Genomic DNA, 27,858 nt, shown 5'->3' with positions numbered 1-27,858 from the left:
GGATGGATAAAATGTCACTCTGGGGTGGAAAGCTCGCACTGGGAGCAGCAAGCCAGACGGCCTCATTATTTTATGGTAATTTAGTACCAGTCAAAATAACGAACATTCATCGTCTGGATTTGCACAGCAAGTTAACACGCTCTGGGTGGGGTGTGGAGGAGGAACTGCTTTTATTGTTCATGTTAAATTGCTTGGCCTAGGCCTTGGAAAAACAATGCTGAAGGGTGGCCAAGCTTGTCACTTCTGAGAGGCAGCGTATAAGGTGGCAGAGGGGATATCGACACTTGGAGCTGGGGGGGGAGGGGGTGATTCCCAAGGTGAGGAGACATGCCCACGCTGGCTCTGATCTAGCTAGCATGCTGAGAACGGAGTGTAGCCGCAGCAAGGCAAGTGGGGCACGTACCTAGCATCTCAAACCGGTATGTACTCGGGGCAGCTAGCCCTCCATGGCACTGCAGCGACAGTCTATTTTTAGCCCACTAACTATCAGAGCTAGCGTGGGCATGTCTCCTCCAGCTGGTGGTTATACTTTCAGCTCAAAGTGTGCGCGTCCTCTGCCATGTGACCTTACGCATTGCACTTGACCTGCTTGATTTTTGGCTGTAAAACTGCATAAAAGCTGAACCTTGCTAGGAAAAGGAAGCTGTGTCTTAGATGAGCTATTTAGGTTACCCATCGCCTGTGTGCAATGGATAAATAAATTACCACCACAGGACTCGGGGACTGGAGTCCATAAGCACTGGCATATTGGTCAGGATAGCTTGCAAAGCTGTGGTCTTGGACTACTTCTATAGTGTGTTTCTAGGGGTTCCGCTTTCTGACAACTACCTTGAACTACCTGTCCTCTTGGCTGTGACCACATGTAGCCTCAGTTTAATATTGGGGTCGGTCTACACTGCAGTTGTGGGCTGTGATTGTGGCTCGTGTAGATGTACCTGAGCTAGCTTAATATAGCTACTTTGGGTCAAGGAGCAGTGAAGTCACGGCAGCATGGGCTTTACTGTGGGCTTTGCAAGCCTTCCCAGGGTAACTACTCATGTGGCTAGCCTGTGCTGAAGTTCTCTCTGCTGGAGCTTCGCTGGTCCGGGACCTGTGCTGGCTACCTTAAAATTAGATCAGCTATGCCTACACCTTATGCAATCATACCCCGTGATTGCAACATAAACACATCCTTAGATGCATCCTCTCTGGGGGGGTCTAGATACCCTGCCCTGGGCAGGCATTTGTTAATGTTTTGTGCCTGGGAGAGATTGCAAAACACCTCATTCTGCACAAACAAGGCTGGTGTGATGCTTGCAAAGACTGTTCTAGGAATTGCTGGGTCCGAATTCCTCTGAGAGAGAGGCCCAGGGCTTCGCAGAAAAAATAACTGACTAGTTTCAAAGCCTTCCAATATAGATCGTGCCTAATGGCTTCTGTTTCGCTCGTGACTGAGCAAGACAGTGTTAATGCTCGCCAGCACTCTCCCCTCTGGCCCCAGCCGCTCTCCTTTCGCTTTGTTTTCATTCATATCTCTGCTGGGGAGGGGGAAGGTGGAAGCAGAGCAGAATTGGCAGGCAGGGGTAAATAGGTATCTGCTCCCCTTCTCAAAGTTAAGTTTGTTGCCCGCCTGTCCTGGGGTGGGGTTAACCCGGCTCCGCGGAGGTGGGCCCGAGCAGGCTGTGTGTTCCACAACAACGGTTGGCTGGAGGCTCTGTGTAGTTATAATTCCTGTGCAGATGGTGCAGGGCATTACCTTAGCTGACCCCCAGGATGGGAGGGGAGGCAGGGGAGGCTGTTCGACTGCAGGGATGGTGCTGTGCCCAGCCGTGATAAACGGAGCTAATGCTGACAGAGCCTGGATCTGGCTCCATCTCATTTGAAGAGCTCTGCTGTCTCTGGGGGCAGGTCTCAGACATTATTCCCCGGCGCAGTCCTTCCTAGTTGCCGAGGGAAATCAACAAAGCTCTCTCCACTCATGCAAAAGCTGAATTATCTTTTCCCGTCCCTAACATATACAGTGATTCTCCGCTCCTCGCTGTGTGCCTGTGTATCAAGAACTTGGCCCCAGGACTGGACATAACACACCTTTTTCCCCCAAGGCATATGCCTTTATCCCACTTTTCTTTTTACTTACCGTGGGGAAATATGGCATTCATGTTAACTTCTTGTAGGTGGCAAAGGCCCAGATTTTGGGGCACCTACTGTAAATACTATTGAACACGTCATTTTTTTGAAGGGCGGGTGCTGGTCTTATGTAAACTGTCTGTGTCTTTTAACATAAACATCTAATGAAATCAGTTGTAAATTGGTAAAGCTGATCTTCAGGACCCATTGTGGGGTTTAACAAGAAGCTTCTATTGAATAAAGGGCTCCATCTTGGTGATCTGTTTTATTTACTCTGTGCTATATGTTGTACGTGAAATAGACACTACTGAGAACCCAACCAGATTGCTATAAAATCATTCTCAAAAGCAAGGCTCTGCCGATGTTCGTGGAAGAGGTCTTTACACTTAGAGGAGCCAGAGCTTTAACACTAGCAAAACAGGGATTTGGGTGTGAGCACCACTGGGACAAAAATAAAGTGGTTTCCTCTTTCAGCTCCTCTGCAGTGAGCGTGGATTCTGTTTCTAGCCCAACAGGTGTGAGGTGGGGCTTTTAGTTTGCATTAACTCATATTTAAGAGCTGTTCAAGGTGTCTGTAAGTTTAACTTTTGTTTTCAACGGTCTAAAAATCCTAGCATCCCCAGAGAGACATCCAGCCACCTGAGGCAGCTGCTACTGGGTCTTCTGCAGCGCAATCATAAGGACCGCATGGACTTTGGTAAGAGAGTCACCTGTTCTAATGATTAAGACAAAACGAATGAAAATGGTGTCTGTGTTGGCTCTACCTCTTTAGTGTCATGACACTCCAGGTTTCTGAGGGCTTGCTGATGCTACATCGTGCGGTGGATAGAATTCCAGGCAGTTCCAGCTGCCCAAGGGTCAGCATGATCCTTGAATTTTATTCCAGCTGGATGTGCCAACTGCAATCAGTGTTGACCCCAGTTGGCTTTGAACTTTTGCATCAGAATTTCATTCCCGTTTTTGGTGCTGAATGCCACCTGCCCTCCCTCGTGGACACCCACTCCCGGCAGTCTGGCCTTCAACTTTTGCAACCTGCTTTGTGTGTGCCAAAATGACATGACAGATGAACATCTATCTGTGTCCTTATCACTAGTCTGCATGCACCACCTCACCTCCGGTTCCTCTCCTGTGTCCGTTGCTACTCGCACACCATACACAATATGTATGATAGGTGATCCATTGTACATTCTCCCCTCCACCCGGGAAGCCAGCACAAGAAACCTCAACCTGTTTATCAGTTCCTTCCCTTGCCAGTAGGGTTTTCACAGAACCATCCATGTTCCCTTCCCAGGGCTCATATGGCCCTTCCAGCCCTCACCCTCAGAGGGTCGCCTGGCACTTCTTATTCCCTGCAGATATCTCACCCAGGCTTTGTGCCTGGCTGGCTTGGAGAGCCTGCATCTAGGTCCTTCATCACAGGTGCCACTTCCAGCCAATCCTACTCCTGTGGCCTGTGATGCTTACTCTGGTCAGGGCTCCACACAGGGCTCCTCAATCCCATGTTTCAGGGGAAAACAAGGCACAGGTACCCAAAGTCCCTGAAAGGAGCCAGCTCCCCTTTTGACAGTTCTGTTTGATCTGTTTCCACCCACAGCACAGCCGGCAGCTAAACCCTTTTCGACGGGGTAGAAGACAGAAGAAGACGACCATACGTCAGAGAGGGTTTTGGGCATTATAGAATGCATTCATACACAGGGGAGCAAATAATAAAGAAAATTAAAAGCTATGTTTTCATTGTCACAATGCCAGTAGCCAAATAGATCCGTTTCATCTACCAGCCTCTTAGTCCTGGCCCTGTGCAGGGCTCTTTAAGTGGCTTCCCTGAAACTAATCTCCTGGAATAGAAGCCATGTTTCATCTTTGTGCTAAATATTAATGTAGTGTGATGCAAAGTGAATGGCTACATATGCCTTTACCTAGCTAGCAGCAGTTGCCCTCAGAATGAAGTGGAACAGGGGAGGGATAGCTCAGTGGTTTGAGCATTGACCTGCTAAACCCAGGGTTGTGAGTTCAATCCTTGAGGGGGCCATTTAGGGATTTGGGGCAAAAACTGGGGATTGGTCCTGCTTTGAGCAGGGGAGGGGGTTGGACTAGATGACCTCCTGAGGTCCCTTCCAACCCTGATATTCTATGATTCTATGCGTGGCTAGCCACGTGGGTGTGGCTGCGTGTCTGAAATGTTGTTGCTCTTTGTCTAGGCTTCAGATAGAAGTGCTTGATTTTAGAATTGGCTATCTGGGTTTCCCTGATGCTGTCAGTCCTGGTTAATGCAAATTGGTTTGCTCTCTCGGTTGTTCTTTCAGAGTGGAACCTTTTCTTGAATCCCCTAATATCTAGATAAAATGTGTGCATGGATTAACCAGGACTGAACGTAATTACATCACCCTGGTTATGGAAGTTTGGATGTGGAGCAGGACGCATGGATTAGAGGAAATGTGCATTTTCAAAGGAGTGCTAGCCAATTCAACAGATACACAGACAGGCCAGAGCCTGTTCAATGGTTGCGTATAGGTCTTCTGTTGAGAGTGGTATTCACCTAGTGCTGTGGGTTTCAATCTTTTCCAGTGACCTCATGTTACAAAAGAAAATAATTGGGAGGTCCCCTTCCCATCTAGTGATGAGCTGAATGTCCATAGCCGCCTGCCCCGGACTGGTTCATGATCCGCTGGGGGTAGTGACCTTAGATTGCATTGGGAATAACAGTCATGACACTTGCAGTAGATTCTACTGGTTTATGGCTGCTGCCTGGTTCTTATTACTGTGTGTGTTGGGGTGGGGGGGGACGTTCCTTAAGTGACACTCGTATACGATTCACCCCTTTCTGTGGTGGAGTCGCCTATATTCTGTCCATAAACTTCAGCCAAGCCACTCCTTTATCAGATGCTTTGCTGTGATTATAATTCACACATCTTGATGCTACTGGCCATGCCAGAGTGCTGCCAATCAGTCAGGAGAGAGCCAGGCCATGATTTATTGAGAACCGTGTATGCCTCAGCACCCTGGTCTGATTCTTTCTTCCTCTCCTCGCGGGGCTAAGTCTTCCCTCCCGCAGAGAGCGTTTGAGCTCCCTCCCTACTTGTGACGAAACTACCCAACCGTCTTCTCTTTCCAGGCTCTCCTTTCCAATGTCAAGCCTTGGACTATTCTGTGGGTCTGGAGGCTGTTTTCTATTGAACACACACAGGCTGAATGGGTCTATTGGCCCCTCCCTTTGCCTCTCCAATTTTTGGTATTTAAAAAAAAAAATCCCTGTTGCTTTCACAGCAAGTGGATACAAAAGTATATATTTTATAAGGGGAGGACTTACATCTTCTAGTGCTCAGAGAATTATAATATATATATATATATATATATATATATATATATATATATATATATATATATATATATATATATATAAAATATAATAAATGGGTGACCAGATGTCCTGATTTGATAGAGACAGTCCCAATATTTGGGGATTTTTCTTATATAGGTGCCTATTATCCCCCACACTTTATCCCGATTTTTCATATTTGCTATCTGGTCACCATATATATTCTGTGTATGGCCAGGATTAAGTAGTGAGGAGCTCTTCTGTGAGGACTCAGGTATATTGTTTCCCCTTTCTCCCTGGAGCTCTCAGTGAGGATCAGTTTGCTGACCCTGGTTTCTGTTAATCCCCCTTGAGGTGCGTGGATGGCCTTGTGAGCATATAGCCCCCCTGCGCTACAGCAGGTTCATGTAACAGCATTATGTGATATTCTGAATGTCATTTAATTGGCAAGGAGAACAGCAGCCGGGAGGCTTAGAACCTGGTCTCCATGGTTTGGTGCCTCTCTTAATTCCACCATCATTTAAAGGAAAACCACACGAGTCCCAAGTTTGTACGTTTCCTGTTGTTGATTTGGCAGCTGTTTACATTGCACTTAACATTTATAAAATCGTGGATGTTGCAACAGGAAATCCTCACTGGGAAAACAAGCTGAACCCCCTGGGTTAGCCGGATGATCATTCGTGGGCAGTGACTCACGCTGCTGAACCCTGAAAGACTAATACAGGAGGGTGACAGTGTGGGGGCAGAAGGTGAGAGATGGGGTGAGTCTCGGAGGGAGGGTTGGGAGTGAGGGATGAAAAAGGTTCGGAAAGTCTCTGCAGTGAGCTAGAACAGGAGCACTGTGGGAGGTAAGAAGGGGTTCTACTGCCATCAGTCAAGAGTGGCTGCCTGCAGCTGGCATTTAGGAAAGCCCAGGGCTCTCTGCTTGTGACCCGAGTGCTGGATGGACAGCCTTGGAAAAGGAAGTTCCTGCCTATCGCGGCAGGACTGGTTAGACTTTCCAGGCAGTGGGGCCCCCGAGACTGCAGGTTTGACTGCAAGTCATGGAGGCTCTAGCTCCCTTATGGACGGGTTATAATTTAGTGTGATAAGTATATAGGCTCCTCTGCTGTGTAGTGCAGAGGAGAAAAAGCTCTGAGTTGATTTGTTGCTCCTTAATGATACCCCGATTACCCAGAGATCTCAAGTTATCGCCCTCTTAATTGTTGGGCTACGTTAGGTTTTCTCCTTCTCTTGTGTAACAGAAACCTCCTTCACTTATCCCCTAAATCCTATCTGCACCCACCCCAGTTTTCGACATGTTCCCTATTCTTCTCCGTGGCTTCTTGCAATGGGAGTGATTCCCCATCCCTGGCTGGCATGGCATGGCATAGGAGTTCAGTGCTGGTGGGAAGACCATCTTGAACCTAACATTTGTCAAGCCTCCATCATTTTGGTACCCAGAAAAACCTCTCCTTCCATTTCTAATGCAGTTAATAGACTCTGAACATGTGCTAGAGTGCATGCCAGGGTTGAAGCTTGCAGTGGAATTTGTCTTACTCTTTACTGTCATGTGCAGACAGGAGAAAGAGCGACTAGAACAGGCTGACTGTCTACTCCTTCTCCAGTGCCATGCAGAAAGAGTTGCTCTGTGGTGACCTCTTGAGCCCCCCATAGGAATCAGGATAATTCTCCTTTTATCGTGTTTTGGCAAGGGGCATTTTCTCCCCCTTATCATCTGCAATCTCCCTTACTTCCTTCACAAAAGCATCCAATCCAGACATGTCTAATCGTGCCTTCACCCCTCTGATTCTCCAGCAATGTACACGCTCTTGTGACTTCCAAGGACACAACAGGCTTCCTTGAACTGGCCCTCCGTCCAGTCCCCAGCCTGTCTCCTTAGAACAATGCTAAGTATAACTGCAGTGTATGGATAGTCTAACTGGGACAAGCAGACTGTAGATCACAGAATGGAAAAATACCAAATAACTTTCCCAGCTTTGTAAACTGTTTGGACACACAGCATTTTACTTACATTGAACCGTTATTCCTCTATTTTCAGATGAGTTTTTCCATCACCCTTTCTTGGATGCAAGTGCCTCTATGAAAAAATGTAAGTGTTAATATTTTTCTTAAAACTTTAACAAGCCATGATTTACCTTCCCCTAACCACTAAGCCCCAAAAGAGAGAGCTGTCTCCAAGTCCTTTTGGTTATTTGAGCATTGACTTGGGCTTCACCACTGGGTTGAGTTCAAGATCTCTGGATATTGCAGCTGAAATTTATTTGAATCTGCTGAATTATCTTCAAAAGCTGGATTTCCTTGGTCTGTTTAAGGACCTAAAGTGGAGTAAATCTAGCTTGTGTGTGTGTGTGTGGGGATGGCTTTCTTCTTGGAAATGACTGACCTTACAGTCTTATAGGTACTTGTGGGTAAACAGCATTATGCTGCTTATATCTCCCTCTCACCTGCGTGTATAAGACAATTAATAACAGTGGATGGTGGCCAGGTTGTAAACTAATGATCTAATTGTGAAAATGCCCCAAGCCATGTATCCATTACCCATTTGTTGGGTTGCACTGAATAGCAGATACTGGAGAGCAGTGCAGTCTTTTGGACCAAATCCAGGTTTTAACTCCAGGTTCTTCCAAGTTCTCTTGCTTTAGAGGGGTTTATTTTGGATACTTGTGACTGAAGCCAGTTGAAAAATTGAAAAATGTTTTCCACTGGCAATTCCTCCCCCTCTTCTTTTTTTTTTTTTTTTTTTTATCAAAATGTTTTGTATCTGTTGCAATTTTCCAACCAGCTTTATCATCTCCTTTTAAATTAAAAGTGGAATTCAGTGGCCAACCCAGAATCACTATCACAGTACTGGGTAATTTTCCCCCTGACCAAGATGGCCCCCCCCTTATAAGAGCTCTATCGAGAGTGCACGACCATTGCTTTTACAGAAGGACTCTCATTAGACCTCTTCTTAAGCTTCTGTTTAAATACTGGAGCCAAGATTTTCAGCAGTGGCTGGCGATTTTTGGAGGCCAACCTTGAACTATCTCAAAAGGGCCTCATTTTCAGAGGGTGAGTGCCCGGCACTTTCTGAACATCAGGCCTCTTTAATGGGTCTCAAAGTGGATGCCAAAAAAACGAGGTGTTGCTTGTCGCTCTTGACAGTCTTGCTGTAGGAACACATGGCTCCGAGGCAGGAGTTCTGGTTTATCCCTGATACGCATTGTAAACACTCCCCCACCTTAACTGTGTGCTTAGGTGACCATACCACGGGCAGGAAAAGATTCTTCTGGTTTAGGGCCACTTACAAGCCAGCCCGGCCCCTACCGCCAGCTGCACCATCGCCATGTGGGGTGAGCCCTGCAAAGCGGGGTTGTCCTGCAGGCGGGAAAGGACTCTGCTTGCTTAAGGAAACTCCCAAGCCAGCCTGGCCCCCAGCACCAGCCACGCCGCCACTGTGCAGGACAAGCCCTTCAAAGCCTGACCGCCCTGCAGACAAGGAAGGACTCTGCCTGCCTCGGGAAGCTCCAAAGCCAGCTCGCCCCTCATCTCTCGCCACACCACCACTCTGGGGGATGAGACCCTCAGTCTCTGACCTACCTGCAGGCAGGCAACGATTCTCGCAACCCTGGCTTGCTCACCCACCGGCCCAGCTCTCATGTCCAGCTGCACTGTCACCATGGAGGGCCAGCCCTGTACCACAGGGAACCCCAAGCAAGCAGGAAAGGATTCTCCTGACTTGCCCTCCATTTCCAGCATCACCCACACCCTCGGAGTGCGGAAAGCAAGCGCACCACCACAGCCAGGGGAGGGTTCTCCTGTCTCGGCCTTCGCCTCCAAGTGCACCTAGGCTACTGGTGCGGGGCACTGGCCCTGTACAACGGCCACCCCTGCGGGCAGGTAAGGACCTTCCTTATCTGAAGCTGCCCACCAGCCTTCCCCGTCCCCACCACTAGACATATGTGTAAAGCCTGGGACAGGGAAAGACTGATATTTCTTTAAACAAGGAGAGGGAAGAAGTTCCTGTCGTTGACCTCAGAGGTCTTGGACTGTGGTCTTTTGTGGGGAGGCCTGTTGTTTGGGTCGATGGCTCTTGCGGCCTGCCCTGGTCTGTACTCTGACAATTGGCTGTAGTGGATGCACCCAATGGATGGAGGCCTTCAGGAGATTGAGAGAGTTCCTGGGGTGTGTGGCTTGGACTGCTAAGAGGTGAGATGACGGGGGTTAACTTGGGTCCTTTTGATCCCTGCATAGGGGAGATAAGGCAGGAAGAGCCAACTTGAGAGAGGTAAGCCAGGGGCATGGGGTATAATATCGCTGTCACTTGAAGTCTCGTCTGAGGCATGCAGGACATCATCTGACAAGGGTCTCCCTTGTGATTGATGCAGTTTAATGCGAGGTCCATGCCTAGCAGTTACACTTTGACTTGCTCAGGGATGAAGCCCCCTGACTTCGGACGCAGAACATGGACCTGGCTGGGTGCTGCTATAGCCCTCCTGTTAGTCCATCTAGCCATTCCACTCGACATGGGAGTAGGGAGGATGGCGGAGGTGGTGAGGTCTGGGTAGCTGCATCTGACCTTAGATGGAGAGTATGTCACTCCCAGAATGGATTCATTTGTGAGAATCCCCGTGCCAGGATCATAATGGGAATAATTTTAGAGGTTGCCTCATTGCTTCTCTGATATCCTCTTCACACTGGAACTGATAAGAAAACTGCCACTGACTTCATCAGAAGCAGGACTGGGTCTCTAGCATTTCTGTCTAAGAGATTAGGACACCTGTAGCCCATTACCTGCTCTGGCTTCCAGTTTGTTTCCAAGTAACAATTATTATGAAATATTTGTATTTGGGGATCAGGTAGAAGCATCAACTAAGCTCAAGGCCCTATTGTGGGAGGCGCAGCACTTAGAGACATACACTTCAAGACAGTTCCTGCGCTAAAGGGCTCACAGATTACACAGTGAAGACAGACAGAGGGTGGGAGAGGAAACAGGCCTGTGTAGGCGAGGTGATTTGCTCCAGGCCACATGGCAGTCTGCAGCAGAGCTAGGAATGCAACCCAGGCCTCCTGAAGCCATCTAATGGCCTGTTCTGAGGTGTATTTCCCTCCCACATCCATCCTCCTCCATGGTGAGACAAGGGCCTCAAGTCTGTTGGCCTTCAGGGCATGCTGCAAGAGTGATCTGCTTGCCACTGGCTTTAGCCTGAGTGGTGGGTTTGGGGCCTTGGGTTTTGTTAACTTGTGTTGTCTGTCTTTGTTATTTATTTAACTTGTGGGTTTTGTACCTGCGATGAGAGATGTATCTTAGAAGTGTAAAAATATCAATAAAATCCTAAAATACACCCTTCTAGTAAGAATGTCATTTGTCTGTAGATAGATGCTGTAGGACCTTGGATAGGCGCGTGATATTGGTTACAGTGCATTATCGGAACCGAGCACGAGGAAGCATAATTAAGGCTGTTGTGACCAGTAAATACAATTGCATTAGCTGGGGTGTATACTGATCACCATATTGGGGGTTGGGAAGGAATTTTCCCCCAGGTCAGATTAGCAGAGACCCTGGAGGTTTTTTGCCTTCTTCTGCAGCATGGGACATGGGTCACTTGCAGATTTAAACTAACATAAATGGTGAATTCTCTATAACTTGAAGTCTTTAAACCATGATTTCAGGACTTCAGTAACTTGGTCAGAGGTTAAGGGTCTAATCAGGAGTGGGGTGGGTGAGGTTCTGTGGCCTGCAGTGTGATAGAGGTCAAACTAGATGATCATGATGGTCCTTTATGACCTTAAAGTCTATGAGTCTATATTGTCCTCTCTTTTTCCCCCTATTTATGACTAATGTATCACTTGATGTCTCTTTGAACCTGGCTTGCAAGAGAGATGCCAGGTAGCATGAGCAAATATTATGCATTAATGTGATACATAATACTGGTGAGATGGTTCAGTGTCTGGAACAATATGTTCAGTTTGGTGCACTTGACCTATAGCTCTGATGCCAACTTTCTGATCTTACTGTGCGTACTCACAAAGCAAAGACCAGCAAAATCATCTGTAAATCTAACTACCTGCACATGGTACAATAGCTACATTTCAAATATGGTATTTTCTGAAACTCAAAGGTTTAAAGGGGAATTTTTACTTAATTCATCTTTTGCTTCTGTACCTTGCAACCTCCAAAATACTGCCTCATCAGGAATTGATGCTGAGGCTTCAGTGGTTAAACATCAACAAAACAAGAGAGCTACAGAGATTTACCAAATTCTATCCAGCTGGTTTATATGACAAGTGGATGCCAGATGGAGACTTTTTACACCACGTTTCAGCCCCAAATCACTTTTCAAGACAAAAGCCCCTGGCGAAATAAAGTTTCTGCTGGAAATCATGGCACCCTATTGGTTGCAACTGCTTTTGCGTAGGCCTCAGTCCTGCACTAAGAATCGTTCAGGGCTGCGCCTACTTGCTTCTCAGAGCAAAACTGCCCCTTTGGGCAGTGCTCTGTTTTGAATTCTGTTGGCATGAGACTACTGATGTTGCTACCAGCTGGATGATAACTCCATTGTTGGGACAAGCTGGAGAAGATAATTATGAGAGCTAATGCCTTTGTTACCATGATGCCTGGCAATTTTAGGATTTGGGGTGCGGAACATAATTCATGTTACTGTCTCTCTGTCCAGTTTCCAGGTGAAAACATCATGTTCCAAAAAGTTTATTCCTTTAAAATTTTAAACTGAAAGTGAATGCCTTGCGGGCAGAAAACAGGACTGAGTGCATTTCTTTCAAGCGGTTGTGTATTGCTGTCATTACCTGATTGTGCCTTTTTTGGGTAAAGGGGGAATCAAACATATAATTACAGTGGAATCTGACTAATTCACAGAGACTGAAAGCCCCTGCTGTAAATGACCAGATCTTGTGAGCTAGCCTTCTGATCCTGCAATGAAGTCAATGGGGGCCCAGGGAAGAAATAATAAAATAACAATCAAGGAGGCTGCATCCAAAGATGCGTTTAGTTCATTTACTTTAGCAGCTGTCATTTAGTTTGAATTCAGCTACATCGTGGAAAAGTCTTTCTTCCTGCCCTTAGATTTATGGAGCACCTTTCCAGTGCAAATAGACAAAAATAGAAGGAAAAGCTCCAAATTCAGCCGAGTTCCCAAATAGTAAAAATGATCGTCCAAGGGAAAAATAAACATTAAAGCAGATATGGCAGTTAGTGTACAGTACATGGTGCAGTTTATTTTGTAAAAACAATAAAATCTTGGTAGTGGGAGACCTCACTACAGTACTCATCTGTGAGGCCTCCGCTAAGAGTTGAGGAGGGTTCCTAGTTTCTTTGTGCAGATTTGGCAGCTGCAGTTGTTTGTACTTCCTGTCACAGTTTGCAGGCTAAAACTGGGGAGATTCTTTCAGGCTTCTTGTTTTCCAAGACATTGAGAAGGCGGTTGGGACTGACCTGCAAGCTGTCTACATGTAGGAATCCCAGTGATTTCAAAGAAGTGCTGCATGGAATTGGGCTCTCCACCTACATGTGAGTTCACCCAGACTTTCTGGTTTGTTCCTCAAGCATAGGGCGTGAGAGCCGGCCATGCTGTTAGACATGGGAGCTGAAAATGCATTCTGGGTATTTAATATTTAACTGAGCACCCTGAGCCTCTGATCTTCCTTCCAGAATTCCCATTTTGGGGATACTTTTCTTTCTCGGCAGGGCAGCGTGTTATAACAACATGACTTACTGAGATTGCAGTCAAACCCACCCTCGGTATAGGCATGGGAGTTACAGAAAAGGAAGCTTTCCTCTCACAGAGATGTCCTTGTCTATGGGCTTAACCCTTAGAACCCTGAGGATAAATAGACGACATCCTTGGGGTTCCAATACAAGGGACGGGAGACCCATCTCTCTCCTCTTCTCTGGCCCTTGTCAATGATTCTGCTTTCTTTGTAGTATCCTCCCTTTATCTCTGGCTACTGAGGAAGCCCTCCTACCTTCTCTTGGGACACCTCCTTCAGCTCTTGCTCCCTCACTCTGATCCTCACTCCCAGCCTGTGATCATGGAGCCACTTTTTACTGGTATAAGCTGGGGCAGGGGAAGTGTAAGGCAAGGTCCACAGGCAGGCCAGAATAAAAGGAGACTTGTATGATGGGAACAGTTTTAATTTCTGCCCTGTCAAGAGCCCAAAGGATCCCAGCTCTTCTTGCCAGTAGACCATCTCTTCCCCTACCACCCATGCACACACACCATCACTGAACATTGCCCTAAGGGTTAAAGAAATGAATGTATCTCCATGTAGTTACCTGGCTGTTAAAATAAACATAAGCCTTTCATTGTAATATTTTAACATTGTTCACCATGAAGCAGTTTTACATGGAGAAGAAAGCTTTCCTCTTCATAATTACCCTATCGGGATAGTCAATTATTTTTTATCAAGGTCCAGATTTCTTAGTCAAGGTATAGTCAAGGTCCAGACTCCAGAGAAAATAATTTTAAAAAACCATAACAGTAATGATGATAATAAGTAAATAAAAAGATTTTGGGGTCCATTCAAAAGTGTCTGGTGGTATGGATTTGACCCACGGTCTGCCTGTTGACTACCCCTGCTCTATACCGTGTACATGGAGTAAGTATGCCCAATCCTGTGGGTTAATAAAACTAAGGCAAGGCTGTAATTTTCTGACAATGCAGGTAGGAGAGAAGAGAAGTGAAATGACTATCTTCTGGATCCACGTAAACCATTAAAATACCAAAACATCTCCCAGGTTACTGGGAATGGGCTGCCTTAGAGCTGACCAGTAAGCACATTCACAGCTAAGGTGGCCATGTGTCCTGCAGGAGTACCATAATAAAGATAACAGATGTCAAATGGCCGTGTGGGGGAGGCAAGTTTTTTCTCATTTAAACTGGACCAAATGTTGGTTTTCCCTCCATTAAATGGCACCAACTGGTATATGAGATAAACCTGATGGGAAAGAAGACTAGAAAATCCTTTTTAATCATTGCATTGTTGGCCGGTCAGAACGTTTAATGATTTCTTTCTGTTCCCAGCTGCTTCTGTGCCAATGCCTTCTTATCCAAGCTCAGGCTCTGGTAGTTCCTCCAGCAGCTCTTCCACTTCCCACCTGGCCTCACCTCCTGTAAGTACAACCCACAGATATCTGGGGGGGGTTGTTAACATTCCTGATGGTGCCTTGGCTGCTGTCCCTTTCTGCTTCGCCATCTTGTTGGATCATTTGAAATAGGTCCTTTGCTGTCACTGTCTGAAGTTGCTGAAGATTGTAATACCTTAGTAATTCAGGCTGTGCCTGTTGCAAGCTCCTATGCAGTATGATGTGGGTTGGGGTCCTAAAGTGACTTTCTGTCTCCACAAGGAGTGCTTCAGTTTGTCTTTATCTATTATGCAAAGAGCCTGCAGTGAGCGAGGCTTGCATTAATGACACCAGCTGGTGTCAGTAGAGCTGTAAGACTCCTAAGAACCAGAACAAGTCATTAATTCAGCATCTAACGCTGGCTGCCAGCTCTCTGCCCTCGAGCCAAGTTTGACAGCACAATCCACCTTCTTTTGCAAGGTGAACCTGCCCAGACGCACGTTCGCCAAAGCTGTCTGCTCAGGCCCAGACCTGCCACAGTGTGGTAGGCTTAGGAGAGTGGATCTGAACGGACGTCTGTCCCCCTTCATTACTTAACCACTAAAACTTTCCTCTGAAGGGCTGAATGTTAACCTGCCAGCAAAGTGACATCCCCCCAGCTCACCGAGTGGATTTCAGAGACTGTCGGTGAAAGTTGCCTTTTGAACTTCTTTGTGCAGAGGAATATTGATGTGATGGGGATAAGGGAAGAGGGAAATGGTTATGAATTTTCTTGTTCCTCCTTTGCAAGATTGCTTTCCTATTAGGCATTTTGTTCTTCCTAATGTCCCTAGACCAGGGGCTCTGAATTTGCAGGTTACACGCCTCAAGCGGTGTCGTGAGTAGGTGTTACGAGGTTCTGAGGAGAAGAGAGTCTGGGGGTGGGTGGGGTGCGCATTCCTGGTATGGGAAAGGTTGGAACCCCTGCCCTAAGCTAACCCAGGAGCTCTGATGTTCAGGGTGATCTGGAAGAGGGGCTCTTTGCTCTTCATATCCTTTGGACTTCACCGAGTTGGGTCACTGGGGGCAAGAGTTTTGTTCATTTCTCTTCCTCCTGCAATTATCATCTCTCTTCTCTGGAGAGGAGGGGCTGGCCTAGGTCGTGAGATCTCTAGCACTCACGTCACACTTGATTAGAGAACATTGTGGCCGTCTCTCCTGTCCCTGAGCATCAAGAACGCCTAGCCTGCTCTCTGGCTTGAGCAGCACATGAGAGGTACAAACTCCCTGTCAAGCCACTGAGTTAGCAAGAGGTTTCATATACTGACCTTGCTCTAGGGACCCAAATGAAAGTTGCTTTAATTCAACCCCTTGGAGATCTCTCCCAGCCCCAAACAGCACTTGGTTGAGGAATGGCTAAGGCCTATATAGCAGACATGGTCGATATGCTTCCTGCCTAAGGGATGGCAGAAGGGATCCTTCTGAACCACTCACGTTTCCCCATTCCCATCCTTAAAGTGTCGATGTCGTGGCACTCGTCCCTTCTGGCTGAGGGGAAGGTATAATGCAGCTCTCCCTGGAGCCTGTCCTGCCACTGAAAGGACCATTTGGTATTGACTGACCACTCTGAGCTGCTCTTGATTCCCACAAGCCCTGCTCCCCAGGCTTCACTCCCCACTTATTGCGTCCCAGCCCCAGTGAAATATATTTGCACAGGTCAGTGCCTCGCTGATGACCCTACGTTCTGTAAACGTACCCAAAATCCAGCTACTGCCGTGGAGTGAGTGGATAGCAGCCGCGTGCCAGCAACAAAACTAACCCCCCTCCCTTCCCATCTCTTCCTAGTTCTCCTTGTATTCCTTCTGTGGTGAGCTGGTGGTCTATCCATCAGGAAAGTCTAAGCAAAGCGTGGTGCCTACCTCGGAGAAACTATTCTTATCTGGGGTGCATTTGATGTACCAGGGCCATGTTTTGGTGATCAAAAGAGGCATTGTTCTGACTTGGGTTTAGCTTTGAAAGATACGGTTCTTTTGCACTCAGTAAAGGAAGCATCTGTTTGTGGCGAGTTGGCAGCCCCCGTTTATCAGCAGAATTTTGGCTCTGGCTTTGCACAATTTAATTTAGAGAATCTAGCAGAATGATGCATAGCTGTATTAAACTCCGTGTTTGTTTTCTTTGCTTCAAGCAGTCCATAGGAGAGATGCAGCAGCTGCGGGAGAAGGCTCTGGTGTCTCCTGCCCAGGATTCCCCTGGTTTTCTGCATGGGTCTAAGGACTCCGCTGAAAGCAGCAGCAAGAATTCCTCCTGTGACACTGACGACTTTGTTATGGTCCCAGCACAGTTCGCAAGTAAGGCACGCTGTTTGTAGTGTGTTTAGAGACCGTGCAGAAGTGAGGCTGTTTGTACACTGAAGACCGCTTCTGGAAAGCCAAAACACTGATAGATCTGTGCGTTTTGACTGTAAAGTGGGAATGTTTTGGTTTCCCAGACTGAGGAAACATCTGGCACGGTGATTGCATTGTAGTACATTCTGTAACTAAATAGCTTCAAAGAAAGGATTTGAGAATAAGGAATCTTTCAGGACATGGACCTGAATTGAGCATAAGAACTGAAAACCCCAGTGGGGGAGAAGCAATGTAGGCTTACATAGATCATAGAACCTCAGGATTGGAAGACACCTCAGGAGGTCATCTAGTCCAACCCCCTGCTCAAAGCAGGACCAATACCCAATTTTTGCCCCAGATCGCTAAATGGCCCCCTCAGGGTTTGAACTCAGAAGCCTGGGTTTAGTGGGCCAATGCTCAAACCACTGAGCTATGCCTCCCCCCTGTATGTAGCAGTAAGTGTGTTCATATAAACACATGTACACAAAGAAGAGGACCCCCATTCAGCAATGCACCTAGGCATGTGCTTAAGTCTGTGCCTGTTCAGCAGAGCACTGAAGAACATTCTTCCAGTTAAGCATGTGCTTATGGTGCTTTGCTGAACTGGGGATGAGGCCCTCCCTTCCTCATCTCTCTTGCAAACATTTGAACTTTCCTGTAGGCTTGGAAGGGAGAATGGGCTCTGCAGTGTGTGTCGGTGCGTGTAATTAGAGTGTGAGAGAAGAACTCAGCGTTGCTTTTACTCTCCCCAGTAACAGCAGTGGGAGCCGGGTACTAACGTCTGACACTGTTCACATTTCCAGCATTTTGAGCATTTGGCAGGGGTGAGCTCTTCTGTGTATCCAGCTGCCACCTCACGGGGTCAGATTGGAATCTTGCCACATGGGGCATAGATGTGTTTGAGCCCTACGTGCAAAACATGCCACTGCATTTGCAAAGCAGCTAACGGCTTGCAACAAGGGACGCGTGTCTATGCTCCGAAACATCTCTGTCAAGTCTCTGCCCCTTTCCAAAAATACCTCCTTTCAAACCAAATCCGTCAAAGCCTGAGGCCGTGGGGATCAGAATGAAACCAGCTGCTGGCTGCACTGGTTCAGCGAAACAGAGATCTTAAAGGCTGCTTAGGATCCACGTTCCCCCTGGTCTTGGAGAAGCAGGAGATTAAAATCAGTCACTCTGAACATATAAAAGCTTTTAAGGACATGACCCAAACCTAATCCATTTCTTCACTTTCTTGACACACAGGTGATCTAACTGCTGAGGCAGCAGGAGGGAAACCCGTCCAGGACAGCCTGATGTACAGCGAGTAAGAGCGTTAGCCTCTTAAGAATTAGAATGGTTAGCCTCTGGCACGGACACTGCATTAAACGCTGCTGGGCTTGAGGGGATGGAGAAGGGATTTTGCTCACTTAACTCTATATGAGGCCCTCTCTTTGCTTCAGAGATGACTCTCTCAGTGACCTAGTTGCAAATTGCTTCCTGTTTGCACCATAGAGTCTCCTTAAGGTCCTGCCTATACAGCAGCCTGGAGATGTATTGTAATGGGCCCCCCAGACATGGGCTGTATTTTTAGCATAGAGAAACCTTTACAATTTTCTAGGCCTTTGGGATGGGGAAATTTAGTGACTCGTAGAGAGAAAGCAGGGACACCGGGGAACTGCAATGCTCTCTGATTCCATTCCCAGCAGTATGCCAGCATTCACTGGAAGAGATTTGGGTTGGAACCCAGCCCAGCTTGCTGGCTAGCCGCTTTTCCATCTGCCAGGCAAAGTTCCCAAGCCCTTTTCTCCTGCCCGTATGCAGAGCCTTGCTGCAGACTTGCGGCAGGACTAGACTTTACGATGAGGTCAGTAATAGGAAGAACTCCGACTCTTCCCTTCTGTACCCCTCTGCCAGGGAGCATTTTTTTTCTAGAGAAACTGGGGAGGGAGAGAAAAGTCTGTCCTAAGAAAACTGAGGGTGACTTGTCCACAGTCCCTCAGCCTTGTCTTGAGGAGGGGGTGTTGTGTCCTATCCACTCCGCGGGCCTGGGAATCGGGAGACCTGTGTTGGCTTCTAGACTTTGCCACTGACTCACTGCATGACCGTGAGCAAGTCTTTACCTCCTGATGGCTCGGTTATATCAGCTGTAAAATGGTGGGGGGTTGGTAACCGTACACCTTTGCAAAGCCTTTTGAGATCCTTGTATGAAAGGAGCTGCACAAGGGATAAAGGCTGACAATTTATTACTAGACTGATGAATAGTGCAGTGGGTTTGGAGCAGATGCTGCTGTTACTATCTTTCTATTATTGATTTAATCTAACCTCAGCCTACTCTCAGCCAAATTCACAGCCTTCCTGATAATTGAGTTGCCGTTCCATTGGGTTTCTTGGGACAGAGCTGAGGGACAAGGAAGAGTGGTTAAAACTAGCCTCCAATTCCTCTTTAAAAAAAAAACCAAAAAACTCTGAGGACCTGATTCTCATTTACACTGAGGCCCTTTTAAACAGGGCAGAAATTACATGTACACCCCCATTGAGGCCCCCTGGCAAGGGCAAAGGAGAGGAGAGGGGAATGGATTGCTTCCCACAGCGTGTGCCGGGGCACAGTTAACTTACATTCCGACACATGTGAAAAGGACACGAAGCCTTGGGGGGCAAAGCTGGGGGGAGCGGTAAGGAGCGGGGAAGTGCTGTTGCCCCCTGGGCTCTAACAGAACTCTCTCTCTCCCTTTCCAGGAGTTCTCTGGTGACTTCAGCCGGAGTGGAGAGCCAGGCAAGGACCCCATCCCCTTCGCCCCCGTACAGCACTTCTCCCAGCCCGGCAGGGTAAGAGGGAAGCTGGTGAGATTGTTCACCCCAAAAAAACAAGTTTTAGGTCTTGATCTAACTCCTGCTGAAATCAAGGTGTCTTTCCACCAATGTCAATTTGGGGGTGGGGTCAGAACCTCACAGTGAGGCTTGGCCTTGAGTCCTCGAGTCAAAGGGCAGCAGCTACAATAAAAAAAACTAACCAGAAAAACTCAGCAGCTTCAGGCTCAGCCCAGTCCTGGATGTGGAGCCTGAACTCCTCAAAGGCATTCCCTCCCCCCAAGAAAGGCAAAGGGAGAAGGAATCTGAGCTGGAGTTAACCCCCTGTGCTCTGGAGACCAGGGAGCGCCCTCAGCCCCCATCCAGAACTTTACTAATACTACACAGACGTGAGACTGAGCTGAGTGCAACCCATTGGTGGAGTCCCCCTCTGTGCCCAGTCCACGGAGAATACGAGTGTTACAGCTAGAGAACTTGGCTCTTTAGCTCAAGCTGTAGCCACTCTCACTTTTAGCACTGCAGAGTCCAAGTTCAATCCCCAGTGTGCCAGCCACAGTGGCGACCGTCACAGGAGCCCAAAGGCACTGCTTTGGCTGGGGCTTTTCCAATACCACCATGTTTTTCGTAGGGCGGCTCCTCGCTTGCATCACGTGTCTGTGAGGCTTATTTGGGAGCGATTTTTGTTTGTCTTTGTGGAGCAGGAAAGAAAGAACATTGTATTTAACTAGGGGAAAGGACCTCGCTGCTCACTGCAGTGCTGGAACCCACCACAGATATAGCCGCCTTGCTGCGAAGAGGCTGCGAGATGGAGTTTCTTATCTTCTGAGGCCACAATAGTACTGCGGCTGTGAGTGGCTGGTCTGGTGGGTAGGCGGCTGAATCTGTGGGAAGGTTGTCTCCCCATTTGTTCCTGCTGTCGAAGGAGGTGGTTCGGCCAGCTCAGATATTTTGAGTCTGCGTAAGACCCCAAGCAGCTCTCTGCTCCATACCTGAGACGGGTCGGTCCTGCTGCCAGATAGAGCTGTTTGGTTTGTAGTGATGAACTGTCGTGGGTATTGGTATAACTGGCTCGGCTGACGGGAACAGCAGTGGTCAAGAACCTTCCTCCTTTTGGTCACAGGTTCAAATCTAGCTAGGCCAGTGCTGACAACGGCCCATGTGAAATGAGTTTACAGTCCAGCTGGCCACACACCGAAATCCAGCTCCACCAGTGACTCTCCTTGTCTCTATTTGCTCGTAAAGATTGAATGCACATGGAGACTGATTTGATTGACTCCCACCCTTCAAGGTGGTCCATTGGCATAAGAAAGCTTGCACTGCCTCTGCTCTCTGAATAACAGGGAGGACTTGCGTGTCTTAACCTGTCGACCGGGCACCACTTACAAGTGGGGAAATTCACCCTGAAAAAACTTAAAATGCTAAAGAAGTCCCAGCCTTGCGTTGTGAAAACACTCCTCACCCAGAGAGAGCCCATAATTACGTGCCATTGCTTAAACCCATATAAACATAGGGAAGAAATAGAGCTCAAAGCCTTGCTGACATGATCGGACTAATTGGCTGGCACGTACCACGGCTCAGAGTTTAACTGCATGAGGCTTCTCATGCCGTCACCTGCTAAGCTTTTTAACAGCTTGTTCTTTAACTGATTCGTGTACAGCCATGGGATCAGTGTTCATTAGAGGATTCGGGCTTGTCCTAAAGAGCGGTGGGTGGAAACGCACGGAAGGTCATTGCAAATGCTAGCTCGCTTTTCACCATGCCCTCTCTCCACCAAATCAGGATGCCTGCGTCCCATTGGCGTGGAAGGTGGAAAATCACTGCTAGTTACATGAGGGTCTAGCGTGCCACTACCCCACTCCCACTCACTCATTCCCAGTAGCCTGTGTGGAACGGACCTCAAACCCTGCGTCTACAGAGACCCCAAAGAGAAACTATCTACCCTTCCAGGAAGGGGAAGAGACCACGGTAATGTAGGACTGGACCCACCACTCCACCCCAACAAAACGGAGTATGTGGGGACCTCAGCCACCCTGCGGGTGCTTCTGAGCTGGTCCCAGCAAGGTGTCTTCACCGTACTTGAGCATGGGCTCTGCTGCCCTTTGACTGCGTGATGTCGCTCAGGCCTTCAGCGCTTCACTGCATGCCATTGGCAGCAGGAGGCAACACTGGCTTTTCACTCTCCCTTTGGCACCACTTCTTAGCAGGCTGGAGCTCTCCCTTTGTTTGTACCTTTTGTCTTGCAATCAGCATTTTACCTCCCTCTCCCGCCCCTCCCTGCAGCGCTGGAGGCAGCCCAAATGGGACAGATAGCAAAGGCTGTTTGAGATTGGCTGGTAGAGAAGTGTTTGCCTCCAGATGTCAGTGTGCTTTCTGGAACTACGCTCCTGAATGTTAACTAGAATGTCACCTGACCAGGATTAACCCATATTAACTGCTAGGCTTTTTTTCAATCACTTCCCCATTGAAGATGTCTCATAAAATTGTGTCTATGTACTACTTTTGCTGTGTCTCAGATTGATGGGTTTAATGCCACTCTCTCCGAGCACTTTTAGTTACAACTAATTAGCTGAACTCTCTTTCCTTCTTGATCTGTTGGGCTCTGAGAACTTCTGGACCGCTGTGGTTTGAAAGACCTCCAGATATTTCCAATGTCTAATACGTACTAGGTTCAGGTTTAGTTACCAGCTATTTGTTGTCTGAATCAATTGGTAAGTTCCCTGCATGTCATCTAAATTTGACCTCCTCGTTTACAGCATACATGCAGTATGGAAGGTTGGCCCGTAGTGGGACTTGATATACAGTAGCTCTTATATGAGGCCACTCTTTGACTCAGTAACTTCTCTTCTTTGAAAGATGCAGGCCTGGGTTAGAAGTTCAGTCAGTCAGGCAACCTGCAAGGTGAAGAGTCAATCCTTTATCCCTTAAAACTTCAGCTGTTGCCCCCACAGACGGCTCTACGTTAGCTCCCAGATATCTCAGCCAAATCACCGTTCAATTTATATCTTATTGCACCCGTGTATCCATCCGTATGATGTGTCCTGTAAATTCCCCTTACCAAAGTGTCGCTGTTCTGCTGACAAACGCTTCAATAGCCTGGACCTTAAATCTACATCATCATTCCTGGTTTTTCCCCACTCCTTTTGCATGCACACGCACTAGCTTGTTGTTGTGGGGCTGAGCTTATGGGACATTCCTAGCCTGATTATTCTGAGGTGCGAAGCAGCAGTAGTTCACATAGACTTGATTGGGAAGTGTGGGTGCTCAGCATCCTGAAAACCAGGCTCTTGATCCTGTAGTTGCTGTTTCTGGAGCACTTGTGCTGACATCCCTGGGAGTTTGGAGAAAATATGAATATACAGAACAGAAACTAGAACTGCATAGAATTAGCAAACGGTAGATGTTAAGGAGGAAAAGAGGAAAAGTGGGTCACTTCTATGTCTTCCTGCTGTGCGAGAGGGTCTTTTTCAGCCCACTGGTGCTGCTCCAGTGGTGAGTGACTTCTTCATGGGCTATGGACAATGTCCTGGAAATCTGCCAGTAAGCTACAGCATATAGGCATGGCCAAACATTGTCACCAGCAACTGTGGAGGCCTTTGCAAAAACGTGCTTTTTGGTCTTTAACTTCTTTTGGCAGCTGTATAAGACAGCAGTGGTAGTCTCTTTACTTTACTTTACTTTTCTTGTTTCCTCTTCTGCTTGTGTGAAGCATTTCTGGTGTGGGTTATGTACCAGTAGAACTGTTGGCCGTGTAGCCTCTACAAGGTGAACCCAGATTTCCTAAGGGCAGTGATTTCTGTGTCCCAGATTGACCAAGAGAAGATTACAAGAACCTCCATCGCTGATAAGATCTTCCTGTAGCCGTGCAACAGCTACCTATTTGGGGTTGGCTGCCGTGAGTGACACTGCCATGGCAATTAATCCTGGAATTCCCTGAAGACCTAAGGATTTGGGAAAGGATTTTAGGAAGCTACTTAGTTTAATCATACAGGGGTGCGTTTTCTTCGTTTTGTGCAGTATAGTATACAGGCAAAGAATAATGGAGAAAACTGCTAGCTGAAGGGGATAAGTATTGGAGCCTGAACTGAGTACCCTATTCAGACTTAACTGGAGAGCAATCTGTAGTTTGCAGGATGAGTCTAAAACACTCAACTCCTCTTGACCTCAATGGGAATTCTGCACACACTGTATAGCGACTTTCCTCTCCAGTAGGTCGCCCGCCCCACACTTGGTTCACTTGCAGACGTGCTCATGTTCCCAGGGTTGTGTGTCTGCCTAGGAATGCTGAGACTCGTGGAGATGCCGTCTCTTTGGCGATGCTGCTGCATGAGTCGCAAGTAGCTTTGGGCAACAAGTGACTCTTGGCCAGTGTCCTTTGTAAGCAGCTGCGGTTTAGCCTTTGTTCAGTGATGTGCTCCTTGGCTGTGGTTCTGAGGCTGCTGGAAAGTAGGCTGGATGCAGCTTGAAATAGCTGAGGTCTAGTTTTCCTGGCGGGTGTGGTGCATCATGTTTCTAACACAATCAGTGGGCGGGAATCGCCCTGAGGAAGGAGAGGTGAGTGGTTTTTGGAGGTGTGCGGTGGCCCTTCCTTTAATGGCTCTTCTAATACAAACTCGCAACCTGAGGAGAGGAGCGAGGTGGATGCTGCCCTGCAGACAGTCGCTTAAGCAAGTTAATACATTAGATTGTGTCATTAAACACTATCTCCTCACAAGAGTCTTTATTTCTCTTTGAATTCCACAGCCGGCAAGGCCAGTTTTCCAGCAGCAAGTACGAACACTCTGTCCCCATCCCGGTCCCAACGCAAATCCACAACTACCGGCGGATCGAACAGAACCTACAGTCTCCCATTCAACATGCTTTGCCACAGTAAGTGCCAAGGTGCTGGCAGGAGGTAATGCCACCTCCTGCTCCTTGCAGGAGCCTCCAGATCTGCACTGACTATATCATAAGAAGGTTTTACAGTGTGATCCATCTCCATCCCTGTGCACAATTTCCTGTACTGCGGGCCCTCTCCCTGGCAGTAGGTGGGCAGCCCAGCATGCCGTGTGCTAACATTGTTTGTGGCATTTTGACACCAGTAATAGAATCTATTTGTGACTGAGCGCTGTAAGAGTGTGTGTGTGTAAGATTTTCAAAGGCACACTTAGTTACTTAGCTCCCCTCAAGTTTCAATAGGAGTTGGGCACCGTATGTCCCTTCCCCACTGTCAGATCAATCTCTCTGATGGAACATCCAAGGGAAAATGGTCTTTTATTTGGCAAATGGCTAAAACTTAGACATTTTTGGTCAAACTACTGAAAATGATTGAAACTCATTTTTATAAAAATCTGTTCACACGCTTAGTCACACCACAAAACGATGTGTCCTATGTGACACTTCCATGTTAATGTGATGATGCAACACAATTAGTGCATGAGCAATTCATGCCTGCGAGGTAGAGCGCACATTGGGGAACCAATCAGGATGAACCGGATATTAGTCTTGGACCATGGGAGTGACGCTTTGCGTACTGCATAGATGGATCACACCTCTGAGGAGCACTTGACTTCTTTCTATTGAGATTGCCACACACACGCTAGTCTTACAGACTTGTCCTGTGGCTTAACCATGGCACTCCCAGTTAAAAACGAATTGAAAGGAGAGGCATACGAGAAGCACGAGACCTTAAAGAAAGTCCACGTACCAAAGGTGGAATATGTTCAAATTATTGACAAGTTGCGGCGTGTAAGCAGCAAGCAAAGAACCAAGTCTCAGCAGAAGTATGACTTCTTGCCAAGGTGAGTTTCTTTTATGTTTACATTCATTAGGGTTAGCTTTCAGCGGGGGTTTGATATTCCTGTCAGACTGGTCTGCCGAGAGGCCTCAACCCGTTTTGCAAAGGCTGATAACACCTAAGATGTGATGGGTCAGTCTGACCTAACCGGGAGTCAGCAAACAGATCATGGTGTGCCAGTTTTTTTAACACATTCTTACATTCTGGCTAAACGCCTTTCTGCTCTTAGATGCCCCCTATTTCCTGGAGCCGAGCTCGCTGCAGCTGCTGGGAGTTAAGCATGAGAAAAGAATTGACTATCCCCCTTAATAATCCTTGCTGTCTGCAAAGTCAAGGATCTGGAAAATTTGCAGATATAGAGTGTACCTGTGATGTGGATACCAGGGCCTGGAATTGCTGGTTCAGATTCACAAACTATAGCCTACCAGTCGGATTAAAGTATTGTGTTAGGCTGCTTTATTTAGCATGGGTGCAATGATGAGACTAACATAATCTCTGCAATCTAAAGAAAACCCACTGTATCTTCTAAAAATTATCAGGCTCATGCAGAGCAGCATCCTTGTGTCCAGGAGCCTTGTGCTCAGTAAATTGGTTTCTTCCTCCATGCAGCAGGTGCAGTGCACATCCTCCAAGAACAGAGGGAAAACCTTATCAAGCATACTTAGAAGGACAGTGACCATAATGGCTGGTCTTCCTTATCAGTCATTTGACCAAACGTTTTAAAGTTTTAGACCCAAATTTGGCTCTCGGCTACTAGCTCACAGCTCCCACAGAAGTCAGGGAAAGTTGAATGCCAGGTATCTGGGGGGCAAACTTTGACCATTTTACCAAATGACCTAGGACCACGTGATGCAAACAGACTAAAAGTTTTATCAGTTAATGAGATAATTTGGCAGTGTGACTGGAAGGTATGTACCTGGTGGGCGGAGTTTGTCTGTGTCCAGATGTGACATGTGGTAGTGATAACCATGTGGTAATTTGCATTTATCTGTGGCCACCTCACCTGCTCTCTGCTTGCTAATTCCATCTCTCTCACAGGACTGCTTCTAATGTTCCATGTCTCCACGCAGTTTCAAGCCGCTGTCATTTTTAAACTCTTCTCTTTTTATGGTCCAAAGATGGACTAGCCCCTTTAAAGTTATGCTGAAGCAAGTTCAGGGCAGACGGCGTTCAGTCTTGAATCAATGATATTATTGAGATCTGATACCTAGTAAACCATATGGAGTACAAATGCTTTCTGGATCCCATTGAAGGGTCTAAAAATCTTTTCTCTGTGCCAGGCTTCTCTTTCATGTTTGTGTGCCACAAATAATTTTTTTTGGGGGGAGAGTGTAATCCATAATTTTATTTCAAGGCCAGGTCAGTTGGACGATACCAGAGCTATAAATATGGAACATCTTCACTTACAGAAAAGCTTTTTTAGAGTATTTTTATATGCAGTATGACATGCAGGAAAGTACCAGTAAATATTTTAAATCTTGTTCCACTTAAGGCATTGTTCCTGTAAAGCAGGTGGCATAATGAAACATATAATGGTGTTTCTTAAAGAATGTAATGGCATTTATTTGATATGACCTCTTGGCTTCATCATTCACGAGTAAAGTGTATATTCACACCAGTAGAATCTTTATGCCATCAGATTACATATGCCTGCATACCTGCACCTTAATCTTACAAAGGAGAGAAAGTATAGTGTGTATTCATGACGGTATGATGCATTGAGTTGAGTAGTTCTTTCAAATCACTCACCGATCCCTTTCCAAAAAAGCCACCTGTGGCTTGCGACCACCACGTATTTTTGGAAATGATTGAAAATGAATTTTTTTTTTTTTGCAAGAGATGACTGAGAGTGAAAATAGGGATTCCATGTGAGAAAAGGGTTTTTTTGGTTATTCGTGGAGTCTGAGTGCCATGCCCAATGACTGCAGAAGGGAATCTTGGTGAAGGAGGTTACCCTGGTAAAAAGACATTCTGTTCTTTGACGTGCGCGTGTGTGTAATTATTTTTTCCTGTAAAGAAAAAAATAGAGTGAGATACCAAAACCAGTATTCCTGTCTCTTTAAAGGATCAAGGTTTTGATGGATCCACTGTACTCTGTTTCCCCTTCTATTTGTTTGCAGGATCTGGGGAATACTTTAGGAGGATAGATAAGTGTAATTTTTACTCCTTAAGGCTGAGGTTTTTCAAGGGAGCTTAAGGGAGTTAGTAGCTCGGACTCTCTCTTGAAAATCTGAGCCTAAAAAAATTCCTGTGTAGCACTCAGTCATTCCAGTTGTATTGGCCACACACCACTCTGTGTTGCTTTGTACCCATTCCTGACATGACTCAAAGCTCTCTGAGGCAGTAACTCATTTGGCACAGCTCATCTATTGTACAATGCCACGCGTGCCTATGAAGCTATCTAATTAAAAGTCTGCTCTAACCAGCAGCCCAACATTGATAGGCA

The 27,858-nt window shown here is 47.0% G+C and overlaps 1 protein-coding gene across 7 annotated transcripts in view; it reads left to right on the top strand.

Annotated features, from left to right (window-relative positions):
- ULK1 (unc-51 like autophagy activating kinase 1) overlaps window positions 1–27,858 on the top strand; it is a 99,801-nt gene that overhangs the window by 50,753 nt on the left and 21,190 nt on the right. For 5 of the 7 annotated variants that reach the window (XM_073313040.2, XM_073313039.2, XM_073313037.2 and 2 more), the window contains 7 exons: window positions 2,721–2,803; window positions 7,464–7,514; window positions 14,446–14,534; window positions 16,651–16,813; window positions 18,095–18,155; window positions 19,568–19,657; window positions 24,380–24,505. In XM_073313040.2, the coding sequence (XP_073169141.1) occupies window positions 2,721–2,803; window positions 7,464–7,514; window positions 14,446–14,534; window positions 16,651–16,813; window positions 18,095–18,155; window positions 19,568–19,657; window positions 24,380–24,505 (663 nt within the window). The remainder of the gene's footprint in view (window positions 1–2,720; window positions 2,804–7,463; window positions 7,515–14,445; window positions 14,535–16,650; window positions 16,814–18,094; window positions 18,156–19,567; window positions 19,658–24,379; window positions 24,506–27,858) is intronic. The other 2 variants (XM_073313036.2, XM_073313041.2) reach the window with 1 other exon arrangement.

Source organism: Lepidochelys kempii, chromosome 15, assembly GCF_965140285.1.
Source record: "Lepidochelys kempii isolate rLepKem1 chromosome 15, rLepKem1.hap1, whole genome shotgun sequence".
Lineage (NCBI taxonomy): Eukaryota > Metazoa > Chordata > Testudines > Cheloniidae > Lepidochelys > Lepidochelys kempii.
This window is presented reverse-complemented; position numbering and strand designations above follow the sequence as displayed.